Source organism: Electrophorus electricus, chromosome 3, assembly GCF_041902795.1.
Source record: "Electrophorus electricus isolate QZ-2024a chromosome 3, ASM4190279v1, whole genome shotgun sequence".
Classification (NCBI taxonomy): Eukaryota; Metazoa; Chordata; class Actinopteri; order Gymnotiformes; family Gymnotidae; genus Electrophorus; species Electrophorus electricus.
The window spans coordinates 33,803,794-33,817,526 of NC_137499.1; the positions used below are offsets into that span (position 1 = coordinate 33,803,794).

The 13,733-nt window shown below is 41.1% G+C and overlaps 1 protein-coding gene across 1 annotated transcript; it reads right to left on the reverse strand.

Moving 5' to 3' along the window:
• Positions 1-829: 829 nt before the first annotated feature.
• On the reverse strand, positions 830-12,024 carry limd2 (LIM domain containing 2). Its single transcript, XM_027014660.3, has 4 exons — positions 11,838-12,024; positions 4,540-4,584; positions 4,141-4,277; positions 830-3,962 (listed from the first exon to the last, which is right to left on the reverse strand). The coding sequence occupies exons 1-4, from the start codon at positions 11,838-11,840 to the stop codon at positions 3,803-3,805; spliced, it is 345 nt and encodes a 114-aa protein (XP_026870461.1). The 5' UTR covers positions 11,841-12,024; the 3' UTR covers positions 830-3,802.
• Positions 12,025-13,733: the final 1,709 nt, after the last annotated feature.

Sequence of the window (13,733 nt, forward strand, 5' to 3'; positions counted from 1 at the left end):
TTGGTTTAACGTCGGGTGACGCACACGGCATCACTACCGCGTGCGAGGTCAAGCTCACGGGGAATTTATTTTTTTAACTCGTACACATGCACTGATGACGTACTCCCCAGAAATTAGTAAAGATGCCGTCATATATTTAATTGATTGCTATTTATTAATATAATTTTAAAAGTACAGTAATAACATTTACAAAATATTGCATTTGGGCAGCTTTTAGGTTTCATCCTTTTCAAGGCTGTCATAGTATACATTTTATAGTTTTACGAAAGGAAAGCGGTAGATTAAGCTTTGTTTTATTTTAGTGACAATTCATTAAAAACCATCTACTATTCGAAAGCGGAAACGCATAATTGGTATTCCTATTCCGTTTACTTAGATCTCATCAAAATACTTTAGCGTCTTAACCAAGACATCAACCGTGGGCCTGTGTGTGTTTAATTAATCGTAAACACAAACTTTTCCAGTATGTCAAGTGGACAGTACAAGACTTTAAAAATCTCAGCCTCGCTATACTGCTCGGTGCTCACACTACACATTTAGCTATCGCTATTGACATGTTTTCTCGACGTAGAGGTGGGCATGCTACAAAAGCGATCGCATACAAACATTACACTGATCTTTACACGCGAGAACTGTAGATCACGTGGTATACATATCACGTCAATATGGACCCTGAGCAACTTGCTGTAGTTTCACTTTCATGTGGATATTCGTCCTGAAGATGTGATCCGGCTTAATACAATTTCCTTAAAATCTCATGTTTGTGAAGATTTTATTCAAAACAAGCATCAAAGGATACGGTGTAAATAAGTTTAAGACACAAGCCATAAACCAAACACCAGCAAGCTGTTTATTTTCCCTCGAAAAGCACGTACAAAAATGCGGGGGGAAAAGAAAATGGAGAATACTGCAGTAATGAGAGACACGATCTTGTATACGTTAACAAAAATAGTGGTTCAGTATTGTTAAGGAGGTTAACAAAACGAGAACCATACAGACAAACTTTAAGAGCTGAAAAACAAGGAAATCACCTTAAAACCAAGTCCTGCTGCTTTAAGGCTTCCCTATTCACACGACTAATGAAGACGACTCCCCCCCCCCAACCCGCAATCTTGTTTATTCAAGTATCTTATCCCACGCAGTCACCTACATACATTTCAAACCTAAAAGTACCTTAAACAAGCCGTAGGCCGTTTTATCTCCTGAACATCCACGCGCTTTTCTGTACGTACAGAAAACACAAACGATGTTTTGATTCTTTTAACAAAGAGATGGTAGACACCGAGAATCTCTAGGACATTATGCAGTTTTGGTACTTGTATTGGGCCACTGGCCACACGTCTGAGCATTACTGTAAACACGGTGATTTGTGGCTGTGAAAATATCAGTTCCCTTCTTGACAAATGATGCAAATGGGGGCAAAAAAAATGGTCAAACTGCCACGTTGCATGAGATCATAAGGGGGAAATTAGACAAGCAAAGCAGAAAAGAAAAGAAAAAAGCACCTTTATGAAAGATTTGAAATGAATGTGCGATATTTGATAAGGCTTCTTGAGAAAATTGTTCTGGCTCACAGCGCTTTCGACTTCACAGTATTCTTAAACACGTACAACACTAAGGGCTTCTGTGGCATTCAAGTTGCAAAATACATTTGGTCACTCTCAATGGCTTGGTAAGTACTTAAATCAAGGGTTCATTAACGAGCAAGAGGACTTCAGCGACCACGCACTCTGAGTAGGCAAAAGCAGGCAATGAGAGGAACGAGAGAATCTTGAAACGTAAACTCGGCAAAAGCTCGACTCGTCCTTAAAGCTATCGGCTTCTCGTACCAGCACTAGATGGAGCTCTACACAAACTCTGGCACCGATTCCGTTAAAAGGCAGATTTAATACTGCGGATGATCAGATTTTAAACGGAGCCTCACCGGACTGTGCCTTTCAGTCATGACACCAACAGTCATGACCTCATCTGCTCTGCCGAGCCATTATAATACAAAAGCTTGTTCAACAGCAAGAAAACTTAAAACTAGGCACTGAATTCACTGAAAGTTTCATAATGCCATATACACAAACTGATGGAGCTCACAGGACGATAGCTACAAGAATTTTTTCACTTGCAAAACCCCACGTAAAACGTGCGATTTACTTAAACTCCTCACTGGCTCCTCCTCCGCGAAACCCACGACAAGCGGCGGGGCGTGCTAGATACTCCCGACCCAGTGATGCCGAACGGCTGCTCGGGGGCTGGGAATCGGTACGAGGGACGACACTGGACTCGTATTCCTGAGCAACGAGAGGGAGCCGGACGCGCTGGCACACGCGTGTGGACGCACGACCGAATCCCGTCACGGACAAAGACCGTCTCACAGGAAACAAGACAAGCGGTGCGATTACAGACCGCGATAGGGTAAAGGGAATGGGACGGCACGTCATGGCAGCTCCCACGAGACAAGGTCCTCCACGACTATTTCCATCGCCCGCTGTTGAGCGAGTTTGGCCTCGTACAGGTAAAGGCTTTAGGACACTGCAGCACGCACAGTACGTTCGCCCCGTAGTGGCCACGATCGGGTAATCATGCCGGTGCAGCTATGGAGCATGTGCAAAAGATGAATCAAAAATAAGCATTAAAAAACGATAAAAGCACAAAAGCGCCTGACGGACCTGCACTTAAGACATTTTACTCATGACCAGACTTAAAACGAGAAAATATATATAAAAAATAGGGGGTGTAGCGATATGCAAACTGCCCGCCAGCACACCAGGAGGCATTGGTTCTTAAACACGTAAAACCATTAGATAATTACCAGATTCTGCATTGATGGCCAATATCTAGTGATGGAACTGAATGGAGAACAAAGATTATGCACAGTACTTGAGCGACCACCCCCCTCCTCCAAATAATTCCTGCTCACACGACACATGTGTTAAGGTGGGTGGTGTGAGCAGTGTCTCTCCTCCACAGTTGAAATGAAACCTATGCCACCGATTTATATCCAGCTATATCTTTAAACATCAGCTGTCCAGAAAAAAAAGTGCATGTTTGTGTGCGAGATGGTAAATGTTTTGAATCATGTTCAGGAGAGACATTTAGCTCAGTTTCTCCCATTTCCACCCATCCTGTCAAGAAATGTGAACTTGAGAGAGAAGGGAGGAATCAGGAGCCCGATATGACAGTACTATGTACCCTGTAGTTTCACAGGCATAGCACCCTGCCTACATGAAACAAAGCAGACACTTGTATCTTTGTTACAAACAAGCCTGTGGTTCATATTTAACAAAAGAGAAATTAATCCTGTAATGGTTATAAAAGACCAGTGGAACATGTCACCACACCCCAGACTCTCTACCTGAGTATATAGTCTAAAACTTTGTATTCATGCAAGCATTTCATTTAAAAGGGACATTGCATACATGAGAAAATAAACTACTGATTCTGATAAATAAAACAAAATTAAAAGGAAAACAAAAAAACCTTGGAGTTTGTATTCGTCACAATCAGATAGTCAGTAACAAAATAAAAGCATTAAAAAGAGAAACATTTAAGGCAAAAAAAAAAACCAAAAAAAAATTAAAAAAACAAAAACACCCTAGAGGGAGAGATGCCTGCCCTGTCATGTTTGTGGGCAAGTGTGTGTGTGTGTGAAGGTGTATTACAGAAAGAGCCATGGCTCACATTCTTGTGATATGCTAAGCATGCGTACCTGTCTGTGTGTGTGTGTGAGAGACAGAAGGCATGTTCTACATAAAAGGGTGTGACGCTTGTCGACGCAGGCAGGGGAAGCGTCTCTGATGACCCAGTGACGTTACGGTGTCTTGGCCATGCTTTCACCATCCTTGCTGGCCCAGAGCTCTTTGTGCTGTTTGCGGCCAAAGCCCTCATCATAGTTACCTTTGCTCTTGAACAGCTGCTGGAAGTGAGGCTTGCAGTAGAACTCACCCTGTAGGGCAGCATAAGTGCCCAGGCTGTTGAGATAAGGGCAAGGGTAACCGTTACAGGTTAGACCACATGCAGGTGATTGTTTACTTAACAAAATGCCAATTTTATTGAAGGAAACAAATGCTTAGGAGTTGCAGATATATATGCAAGTCTGTAAGCACTTGTCAATGTTGTCTTCATGTGAAGCATGCACATTTATCGAACCTGAGTTTGGTGTTGCAGTGCTTGCAGCAGAAGCATGTTGTATGGAAGATAAGATTGTTGGCCACCAGTCTCTCCATGGGGTACACAGTCTTCTCACAGGCTGCACAGGTCTCCTTCTGTGTTTGAAAACTAAAGGACTGAAACAGAGACGGATGATCTTTTTGTTTGCCTCATTATTGTAGGACTCTGTAACCGATTCAAAGTGTGGGAAGTTGATGCTTCTTGAACTATAGTCAGTCAGCAATTAAATAAGTTCAGAGGAAGGAGGAAAGCAAAGTTAGAATGATGAACAGAATGAGAAACGTATTTAAAAAATAGGAACAGTAGAATATTGGTAAGAAGAAAAAAAACACAAAAAAAACCACACAAAAAAAACCACACAGACAGTATACCACCTACCTTAGAGCGCTGAACAGGCTTTTCGTCTGAGGCATTCAAGTTGTCCTGGAAACAAATTGGAGAATTAAATGGGAAGGTCTATGTTGCAGATGCCATGATGCATACTAAACAATTACTCTACAAATGCCATCCCATAATCTTGCACCTGCACTCACTGGCCACAGTATAGCTCATAGGTGTACTCAAGAACCAAGGCTTCTTTCACTTGGCTCACCTTTATTCTGCCTTCAGCTTCAAACCACACATGCTTTTGAGAAAAGAAAAAAAAAACACCACACAAACAAATCTTAAAATTCTCTCTTCAGTGTTCAAACATTCCCTCAATTCCTCCTGCTCGTCTCCCACTTTCCCTCCTGGTGCCTCCATCTGCCTGTACACACTCATGTCATAAGGATTGAGTATGACCTTTCCTCCTTACCAGTACTGCACACAGAAAAACACCAATGCACCTACATCACTCACTCTCAGACAAATGCACAAACACTCCCAGCTCATTTCTATCAGGGCATAGTGCTGCTTATACAGCATGCTCACAGGCCCTGGAGTCTGCCCCATTACAAGGGAGTAGGGGGAACAGCGAGGGAAGAGATTAGACCTTATGAAGGGTTATGGGATGTATATAATGTTTGCAGTAAAGTTATCCAGTGCCATAAACATCATTGACAACCATCTCATGACATGTCTAGGTGACTCAGTAACACTCACAAATCAGTCTTTAGGGAGGAAATTTCTCCTTCTGAGACACACCCACATTTAAGACTCATGTCTATGAAATGTAACTGAAGCTTCAAAAGAAATAGGATGTTTGAAAAACAATCCACCAGCAAAGTCTACAAGAAAATGAATAATCCAACATAAACAGATACAAAACACACAGTAATGTAATGGGAACATTTTCTTAGTTCCTAAAACACAACATGATGCATCAAAGCCATCAGAACTGACCTGGCAGGGTCATCAAGTGCTCAGCAGCAGATAAACTAAATGAGCACAGCTTAAACCACAGCACTAGAGCCTTCTGTTGCTCACCCTGCTGGTGGCTCTCCCCAGATATGCGAAAAACTCCCAAATTCAGTTCCCTTAACAGAAAAATGCTCTCATAACAGGACATGAGACCGGGCAGCACTTCAAGTGGGGCTAACATTTCTGGCCAAATAACTGTTTCAGTGTTTAAGGAATCTGTTGCCTAAAAACGGCATTAAAAAAACAAAAAAAACAAAAAAAAAAAAACCCACAAACACCTGCCTCAGCTCTTAGCCACTTTCTGAAGCTCCACAAGTTCTCAAACAGAGAACATTTCATGATTTTGGAGAGAACCACCAAGCTAACGATCTGATGTTCAGCTACTGCTCCTCATACTGGTTCAAGTATGGAATGCTACTGGTTGCAAACACCGAGGACGTTCACAATGCTCAGCCATTGTCTACCATATTACGACAGGCCCAAACACACCAGGGACTCCACCAAGTGTCTAGCACCACTAGAGAAGCAGCCCAAGAGAGCCTCAAACCACTTCCTGCTTCTCCCTGACCAACAAGAACCTGCTGTGCCTGCACGTTTTCCTCCTGAGGAGGACTTACTGAAACTGGCTTCATGTACAGCTCAGCTTCTGTCTGCTAGTGGCAGTCACACCAGCCTCAGCAAAGTACACTAAAGTACAGAGACAGTCGACTGGACTGCAGAACATCTGTGGTAAACCCTACTGCCGTTACATTCACATGAGGGGTGTGATTTACACTACACTGCAGTTTCTCACCAATGTGAGCACACAGGCATACAAGCAATTCAACCAACTAACCTGCAGATGACAGAGCCCTCACATGCCTGTCCTGATGGTACATGTCAAAAAGCATCCAAGCCCAGCCATCAATCACCTTTTTGTGCTGGAAACATCACCCATATTTAGGACACGCCCCAACTGACACCACTGGGTCAGATTTCATTTTCCCCCAGTGAGTAAGAGAAGAACCACCCCTCCCTGTGTCTAGCCCAGGTTGGTCCCTGGTAGTGCAGAGCTTGCCCTGCTACATGGAAACAATGATCAACTTCAAAATGTACCGATTTATAAAAAGGAGGAGGGAGGAAAAAACACCCCACAACAACCAAGGGTTTGAAGGCTTTAAAGTGCTTCCAGGATCTGCTCTTAATGTGCCACAAACAATTAGGTGTGTATGAGGCCTGTTTTATAACAAGTGCAGTAAGAGACAGGATTTTAACAGATGATTTTTAATCCCCTTCCCCTCTGCAAAGAATAAGTTGTTCCTGAAATGTTTGAACAATGACTAAACACGATTAGAAAAAAAAAGTGAGGGGACACCAAGCGCCATCTGTCCTTTTTTTGTCTTATTTGTATATAAAAGGCATACAAACCCAAACATGCACACATTTGCCAGTCACCGAGGCCATTTCAGGACGTCATGATGACGCATCACTATTCACACAGTGTTTCATGCCAGTGAAGCCCTGCCTGCCTTCCCCAGGGACCCTAAAAGTAGCTGGAGGGCCACCAGCAACCGGCAGCTCTGAAGACAGGAAGCCCAACACACCCCAGTAGGCTGACAGAGTGCAGAACATCTGTACATCACACGCTGGAAATCTCTCGATCAGATAAGCAGTTCCTCTAACAGCATTTCACAACGACTATGTTAAAACCAATTCAGCTAGAAGAGGTTGAGTGTACTAAAACCAAAGTGTGTAATGCAGTGAAGTTAGCAAATCGATCTGCAGGGTTCTGCCTGACTTTTGGAGAGCATGGATATTTTAAGCATTAATTTCTTGGCCACACTGGAGTGTTTGGATGGCGAACTCAGCCTTAGACTTCTACATGCACTCATTTCCCAGCAGTGAGTGAGCATGCTTAAAACAGGTCACTAGCACAATAATCTCCAACTTCAGAGGTGGAAAGAGGCATCCCAAGATATCAGATTTGATTTCCAAGGTTCCAACTGCAATAGAGAGAGGGAGAGACACAGAGGATTCAGGCCAAATGGAAGACCCAAGGGGAGGTTACACCCTTTGGAAACCAATACAGTAGTTAGCTAACCTGGTACCATGGGGATGTTCCACAAGCTTGTGCTGTGTGCATAAGAATGTGTGAGTGAAGGTGAACTTGAACTCTGATCCGTTTCAAACTTCTGCAGCTACAATGCAGGATTTCCCACACAAATCAGGCCTGCTTCTCCTGCCCTGTCCATCATTCTCCCCATACCCCCATTCACATCACTCTCCATTATGTCATTTCTACCTGCCCCTCAACTGAAATGCCCAAGCCTCATTAGTTTTACAAAGCCCATCACCAGCTCTCCAAGGGTTTTGGGATGAGAGAGGCTGTACTGAGGACCCAGCAAGGTCACTATACCATTAAGCCTTCCAAACCATCCACAAGTGTACCATTTACTAAACAGAAGTGGCTGAATGGCATGCATGAATCTGAACAGCACTTGTTCAAATCCAGTCCAGTATGCATCTCCTGGTCACCAATTCAGTCTCCTGATTCCATCAGCCTCACATCTACCATTAGGCCACCCTAAGGTTAGACACCTACCTAAAATCAGCGCTAAATAAACGTGAGAATTCTGAACCTGAAAACAAGAACCACCCTGAAAGGCATTAAACTTTCTTCCTTACAGTCATCCTTCTTCCTGGCTGGTGCTGTACAGGTGTGGCAAAAGCAGGCCACTTATGCAGCCTATGCAGAAACAGGATGTGGGTGGGTGGGACACAAAACAAAAACCCACACATCATAGAGAACCAGGGTAAAACCTGTGTGAGTCTATGGCAGAACAAATTGGGCAGCATTGACATCACCACCCCCCCCCCAGCCCACACACACATGAAACTCATATCCTTTAGGTTGTGAAATGTAAGGGACTTCAGTTTGTGAAAGAGGTCAAGAGCAAAGCTTAACTGAGGAACAGATTCAGCCAACAGAACATTCCTATAACAAATGAAAGTGCCACCTTTCATGTCTGCAAAGTCTAAGCTTATAAACCCCCTCACTATAGGTGTGGAACGGATCAGACTGACCTAACACCATAACCTTAGCCATGGAATGCCATGCCCACAGCAGTTGTGCCAGACAGAAAATACACCTGACCAGTTCAAAAGGAATGACTGGCCCCGCCCATCTCCATTGGCCAACCACAACTCGGACATGTCGAAACGCAGTGAAGAAGCTCGGGTTTGGCATGTCAGGCATCCAGCTCCCAGCACGTAGAAAACACTGCCGGCGGCAGCTTGCATGTCTGACATTATCGTGGAATAATGAGTGTGCATTTCATAACCACAACCTATATGTGATACTGCAAACCCAAAGCAACAAGTTCCATCTGGTCCCAGATCCATTCTGTGGAATTCAACACCAGAGAGAAAAATGCACCAATCTCCCCTTAAGTCCCTGTTTGATTAATAACTGTAGTTGCAGGATATGGACAACCAATCTGTCACTGAGATCAAAATTATTCTATCACAATGCCTGTGTTTAACTCATTTGTTTAATTATGTGAATAGCAGGATTCATTTATATAATCTTCTGTAATGAGTCTGAAACTGGATGGAATATAACAAGAGCCAATAGGGTCAAAACAATGCCTTTAAAACGCATCGATTTAAGGCATTTTAAAATTTGTTTTTGGAACGAAAGTGCAAAAAGCTCAGAATCTTTGAGAACTACTCCAGGAAGACAAGGACCAAAAGTAACTGTCATGACAAGAAACATCACACATCTGCAAAACTCTAAGCAGCACCAGTAACAGCCATCATCCCAGTGCTGGTTATTACAGTAGCTGTACATTCTCACCCCCCCCCCTCTTTTTTTGGATGATCAGACTTGTGTACAGAAAAAACAATTTTCTCACCAGTTTAAAGTTCCTCCCATCATCAGAGCTACAAAACCGGTTTTGTTTGACCCAAGTACCATATGGGTAGCTATAGGGGACAGAACTAAAATGGACCATCAGCATCAGTGCAGAATCTCAACACTAAGAATCTAACACTTTAGGTGAATGTAAACATGGCCACACCCCAGATTCTCCATAGTTGTCATGGAGACAGTGTCATTCTGGCAAGTAGCTGATCCAAGGGCTTCTGAGCTGCAGGCCCAGATGCTGTCTTACTGAACTTCTCCATTTAAAGTGTACGAGTCGTCTTTCACCATATATGGGGATTTTCAGAGAGAGAGGAGGGAAAAAAAAAAAAAAAAAAGTGCCATTATCATCAGGTCACACAGGCTGCCCCAGAGTCTTAGCTGGCATAATTTCATTAGTATGGGGCTCTAAGAATAGTCAGTGACTGAAACCTACAGCTTATCCAACAGGGCCTCCGTGCACGGCACTTGGCTAGGTCTTATGCACCAAAAAACAAACAAACAAACACTTGTACCACATATGATGTGGAACCTGAAATGAAAGTAGGGAAACATTTTACCATGTTTGGCAAAGGCTGAAGGATCCAACAGTCATGAATATTATCTACATGCTGCACAAAGCCCAGATAGCTTTCTTACTGCTCCCAAGTCCCAGGTAATTCCATTCCTCTTCTCATGCTCTCCCATCTCTTACTTTGGCTGGTGTATGAGGCTATTTATATGGTGCTAGGTAAGGTTCTGAACACCTACATTAAAATTAAACTCTTTGAAGGGCTACTTTGATATCTTGCCCTCACCATCTCCCTCTGTCCCTCTACCAGGCAATAATGGGTATTCCACTCAGATCAGCTGCCTTTACACACACTGTTTAGAGTAAGAAGTAAATGGCTCATTCACAGCTACAAGACATTCAGCACATGGTTATGTGCTTATTTTTCCTGAAGGGATCTGAAGATGAGAAACCATCGAATTCTACCAGGTACTGGCAGGACAACCACTACACTGCATACATATGACCCTATAAATACAGCCAGGAGACCTTTTACACAATATTGGCCCCATCTGTATTTGGCAGAGTCCACCGGATATAATTTCCTGCTGCTAGTGCCGATAAAGATGAGCCAATTTAGCACTGTCTGTAGCTTACATGTTAGTGATCACATTCTGCTGCAAGAGTCGTTGCATTTACGGCATTTAGCAGACACCCTTATCCAGAGCGAATTACAAAAGTGCTGTAATTTATTCATAGAATATATCCAAGTACAGTAGGTTAGAATTAAAACATACCAATGAACTAGAATACAGGGATGAATGCTGATACCTAGAAGTGCAAAATACATAAGGTCTACCTTAAACAATGATAAGTGCTATAACAATAAGTGCCAGAGTTTGTTAAATACCCTACAATAAATACTAAATTAGTCAGTAAGTATGGGAGCAGGGTCAGTTATCCTTTAAATACTCTGTAAATAGATGGGTCTTCAGACCCAAACGGTAAAGGCTCACACTCTTCTAGAGATTCCTCTACAGGTTGTCTTTCAAACCAGCGTTTTGTATCGAAAAAATAATTAATGGATTGAGTTCCAAACAATGGCCAAAATCAGCGAAGAGATTCGTACTTGACAGGATCTTCAAAACATAGGGACATCCATGGCTTACAGTAACGGTAAAACTCATACAAGTAGCAATGGTTAGATATAAAGTAAGCAAACCCAATTTTTACACAAAAAAGGACGATAGCGGAGAAAAATCCGTACCTCAAATAGAAATCGCAATTAAAAGATAAAAACCTGACGGTTCAGTGTTATTTAGTGAACGTTCATAACCAGCAGTTATGGAAACTATAGCTGTTAGCTAACCTAGGTTAGCTTAATTAAAAAAATAAACGACAGTCCATTTTGACTCGAGAAGCGCGCAAAATTATCCTAGATAAACACGGACTAACTACAGTATCATGATGACTAGCAGTAATGCGAGTAAATTTGAACAATTAAAGTAGGTTAGCTAACAGGCTTTAATTCCGCTCTTATGCAAGTAAACTTGGGTTTCCGACCGCGACTGATATTGGATGCAACATTCGCTGCTTGATCGCAGTTGCAATGATGCTGCATGCCACAGCTCTTGTTGGGGGGACGCATCTGTGGTAGGTTAAACGTTGCTAGCTCGCTAATTCAACTTAAACGTTCACTCCACACGGCTGTAGAAGGCCAAGTTATTAAACGCTGATCACTTTTAAAAAAGGCACAAATTACAGCTAATATAGTCCCAATTCGGGCACCAGTGAATAACAAATAGCCACAATACTGCTTGCTGAATTAGCTAGCTAGCCAACTACTGTAGCTTATTAGCGTTAGGATGTTAGATAGCACCTCATCACGGAGGGGGTCAGGGTTCGCCGGCTGAATCAGACGAGAAGCGGCTGCAAGACACTTACCATCTATGTATTTGTCGTAAGTGCAATGGAAAAATAATCGATCACACGGTCCTCTCAATATGCCCCAGTTGATATTTGTCCCTTGAATCTCAATGTAATGTGTTTGAGCATTCAGTTAAAATAACCAGCTTGCTGGGATGTGCCGATTCGCGCTGTTCCCGAATGTCTAACCCCTCCTGTCGCTTTTTAAATGTGGATTGAAAAAAAAAAAAAAAAAAAGTCAGATCTTTCTCAGCAGGATGTTACGCGATTGGTTACGGCTTCCCCCCCCCCCACCTCAAAATGTGGCCTTCAGAGAGAAAAAAGATTTAAACTTTTAATCAAGCACACACATGCTTCCGTACATAGAGTCTTTATCGATTTTTTCCCCTTATTTTTCCATTTTAACCTAGAGGTTATGAACTCAGGTACACCAAAAGTTCACAGCTAAATTTAAACCTACGGCAGGATCGTTTATGAATGTTGCCCTCTTAAATTGAGAAAAAGAACCACAAAATTCTAGTTTAATGACGTTTCTACATAATGGGAAAAATTGGTTTGCAATCAAAAGATACCCAGCACATTAAATTTATATATATAAATATATATATATATATAAATATATATAAATATATATATATATATAAATATATATATATATAAATATATATATAAATAAATATATATAAATAAATATATATATATAAATATATTAATAAATATAAATATATAAATATAAATATAAATATATAAATATAAATATAAATATATAAATATAAATATAAATATAAATATAAATATATAAATATATATATAAATATAAATATATATATAAATATAAATATATATATAAATATAAATATATATATAAATATATAAATATAAATATATATATATATATAAATATAAATATAAATATATATAAATATAAATATATATAAATATAAATATATATAAATATATATATATATATATATATAAATATAAATATATATAAATAAATATATATATATATAAATGACAGTCTCTATCCGTTAGCTTTAAACTTTAAATATTTGTTGTCAGTAGGCTTTTAAGTGAATAAAATAAGACTTGAAATATTTTAGCAGCTCTTGCCAACTTCCACCAGATTTAAAAGGAGCAAAGTCTCCCCTGCCCCTCCCCTTTTTTATTATTATTATTATTATTATTATTTTAAATTCTCCACGTTATGTACCGACACCTAGTGGCCTGGACATTTTAACTATTCAAATGTTTCTTCAAAGCCCTCTCCCCTGCCCGGTTATGTGCTCCGTGTGGAAGACAAAACAAGGCAGAGGAGACCGCCTAATAGAGAAGCTTTAATACAACCATAATATACTGAAGTTGTTGGTTGCGGAGCCCGCAATTCAGACAATTCAGCAGTGTTGGTGGGGTTACTTTAAATATGTAAGCCGTTTTGTGTTACTGACAAGACTCATTCAAGAGTGTACGTGCAACTTAATCCAAAGAAAGAGAATATTAAAAGGGTACTTGATCTGATTACTTAAAGTAATCCAAAACCACTAAAGAGTTTTAGAACACTGAGCCCCTACAATACCAGTCAGTATGTCCAACATGCGTATGTTTTTGCTCTGCAGACGCATGAGCTGTCAGTTTATACATGTGCGTTCCACTACATCATTCTGAGAACCTTTTGCAGAATGCCCACGTTTCTGCAAATTGGAGTCATCCAGTGTACACATCACAGCTAGGAATTTAAATGTTTGTTTTTTGCATCATTCAGTACAACAGTTCATATCAAACTAGTGGAGCTTTGCTGGAATATACCAATATAAAAAGCACTATTGCCTAGCACTCGGCTGAGAGGGCGTACATCTTGAAAAGCAGGTCGCACTCCGTGTTCACTCCAAGCATACTGTAACTGGAGTGGAAGGG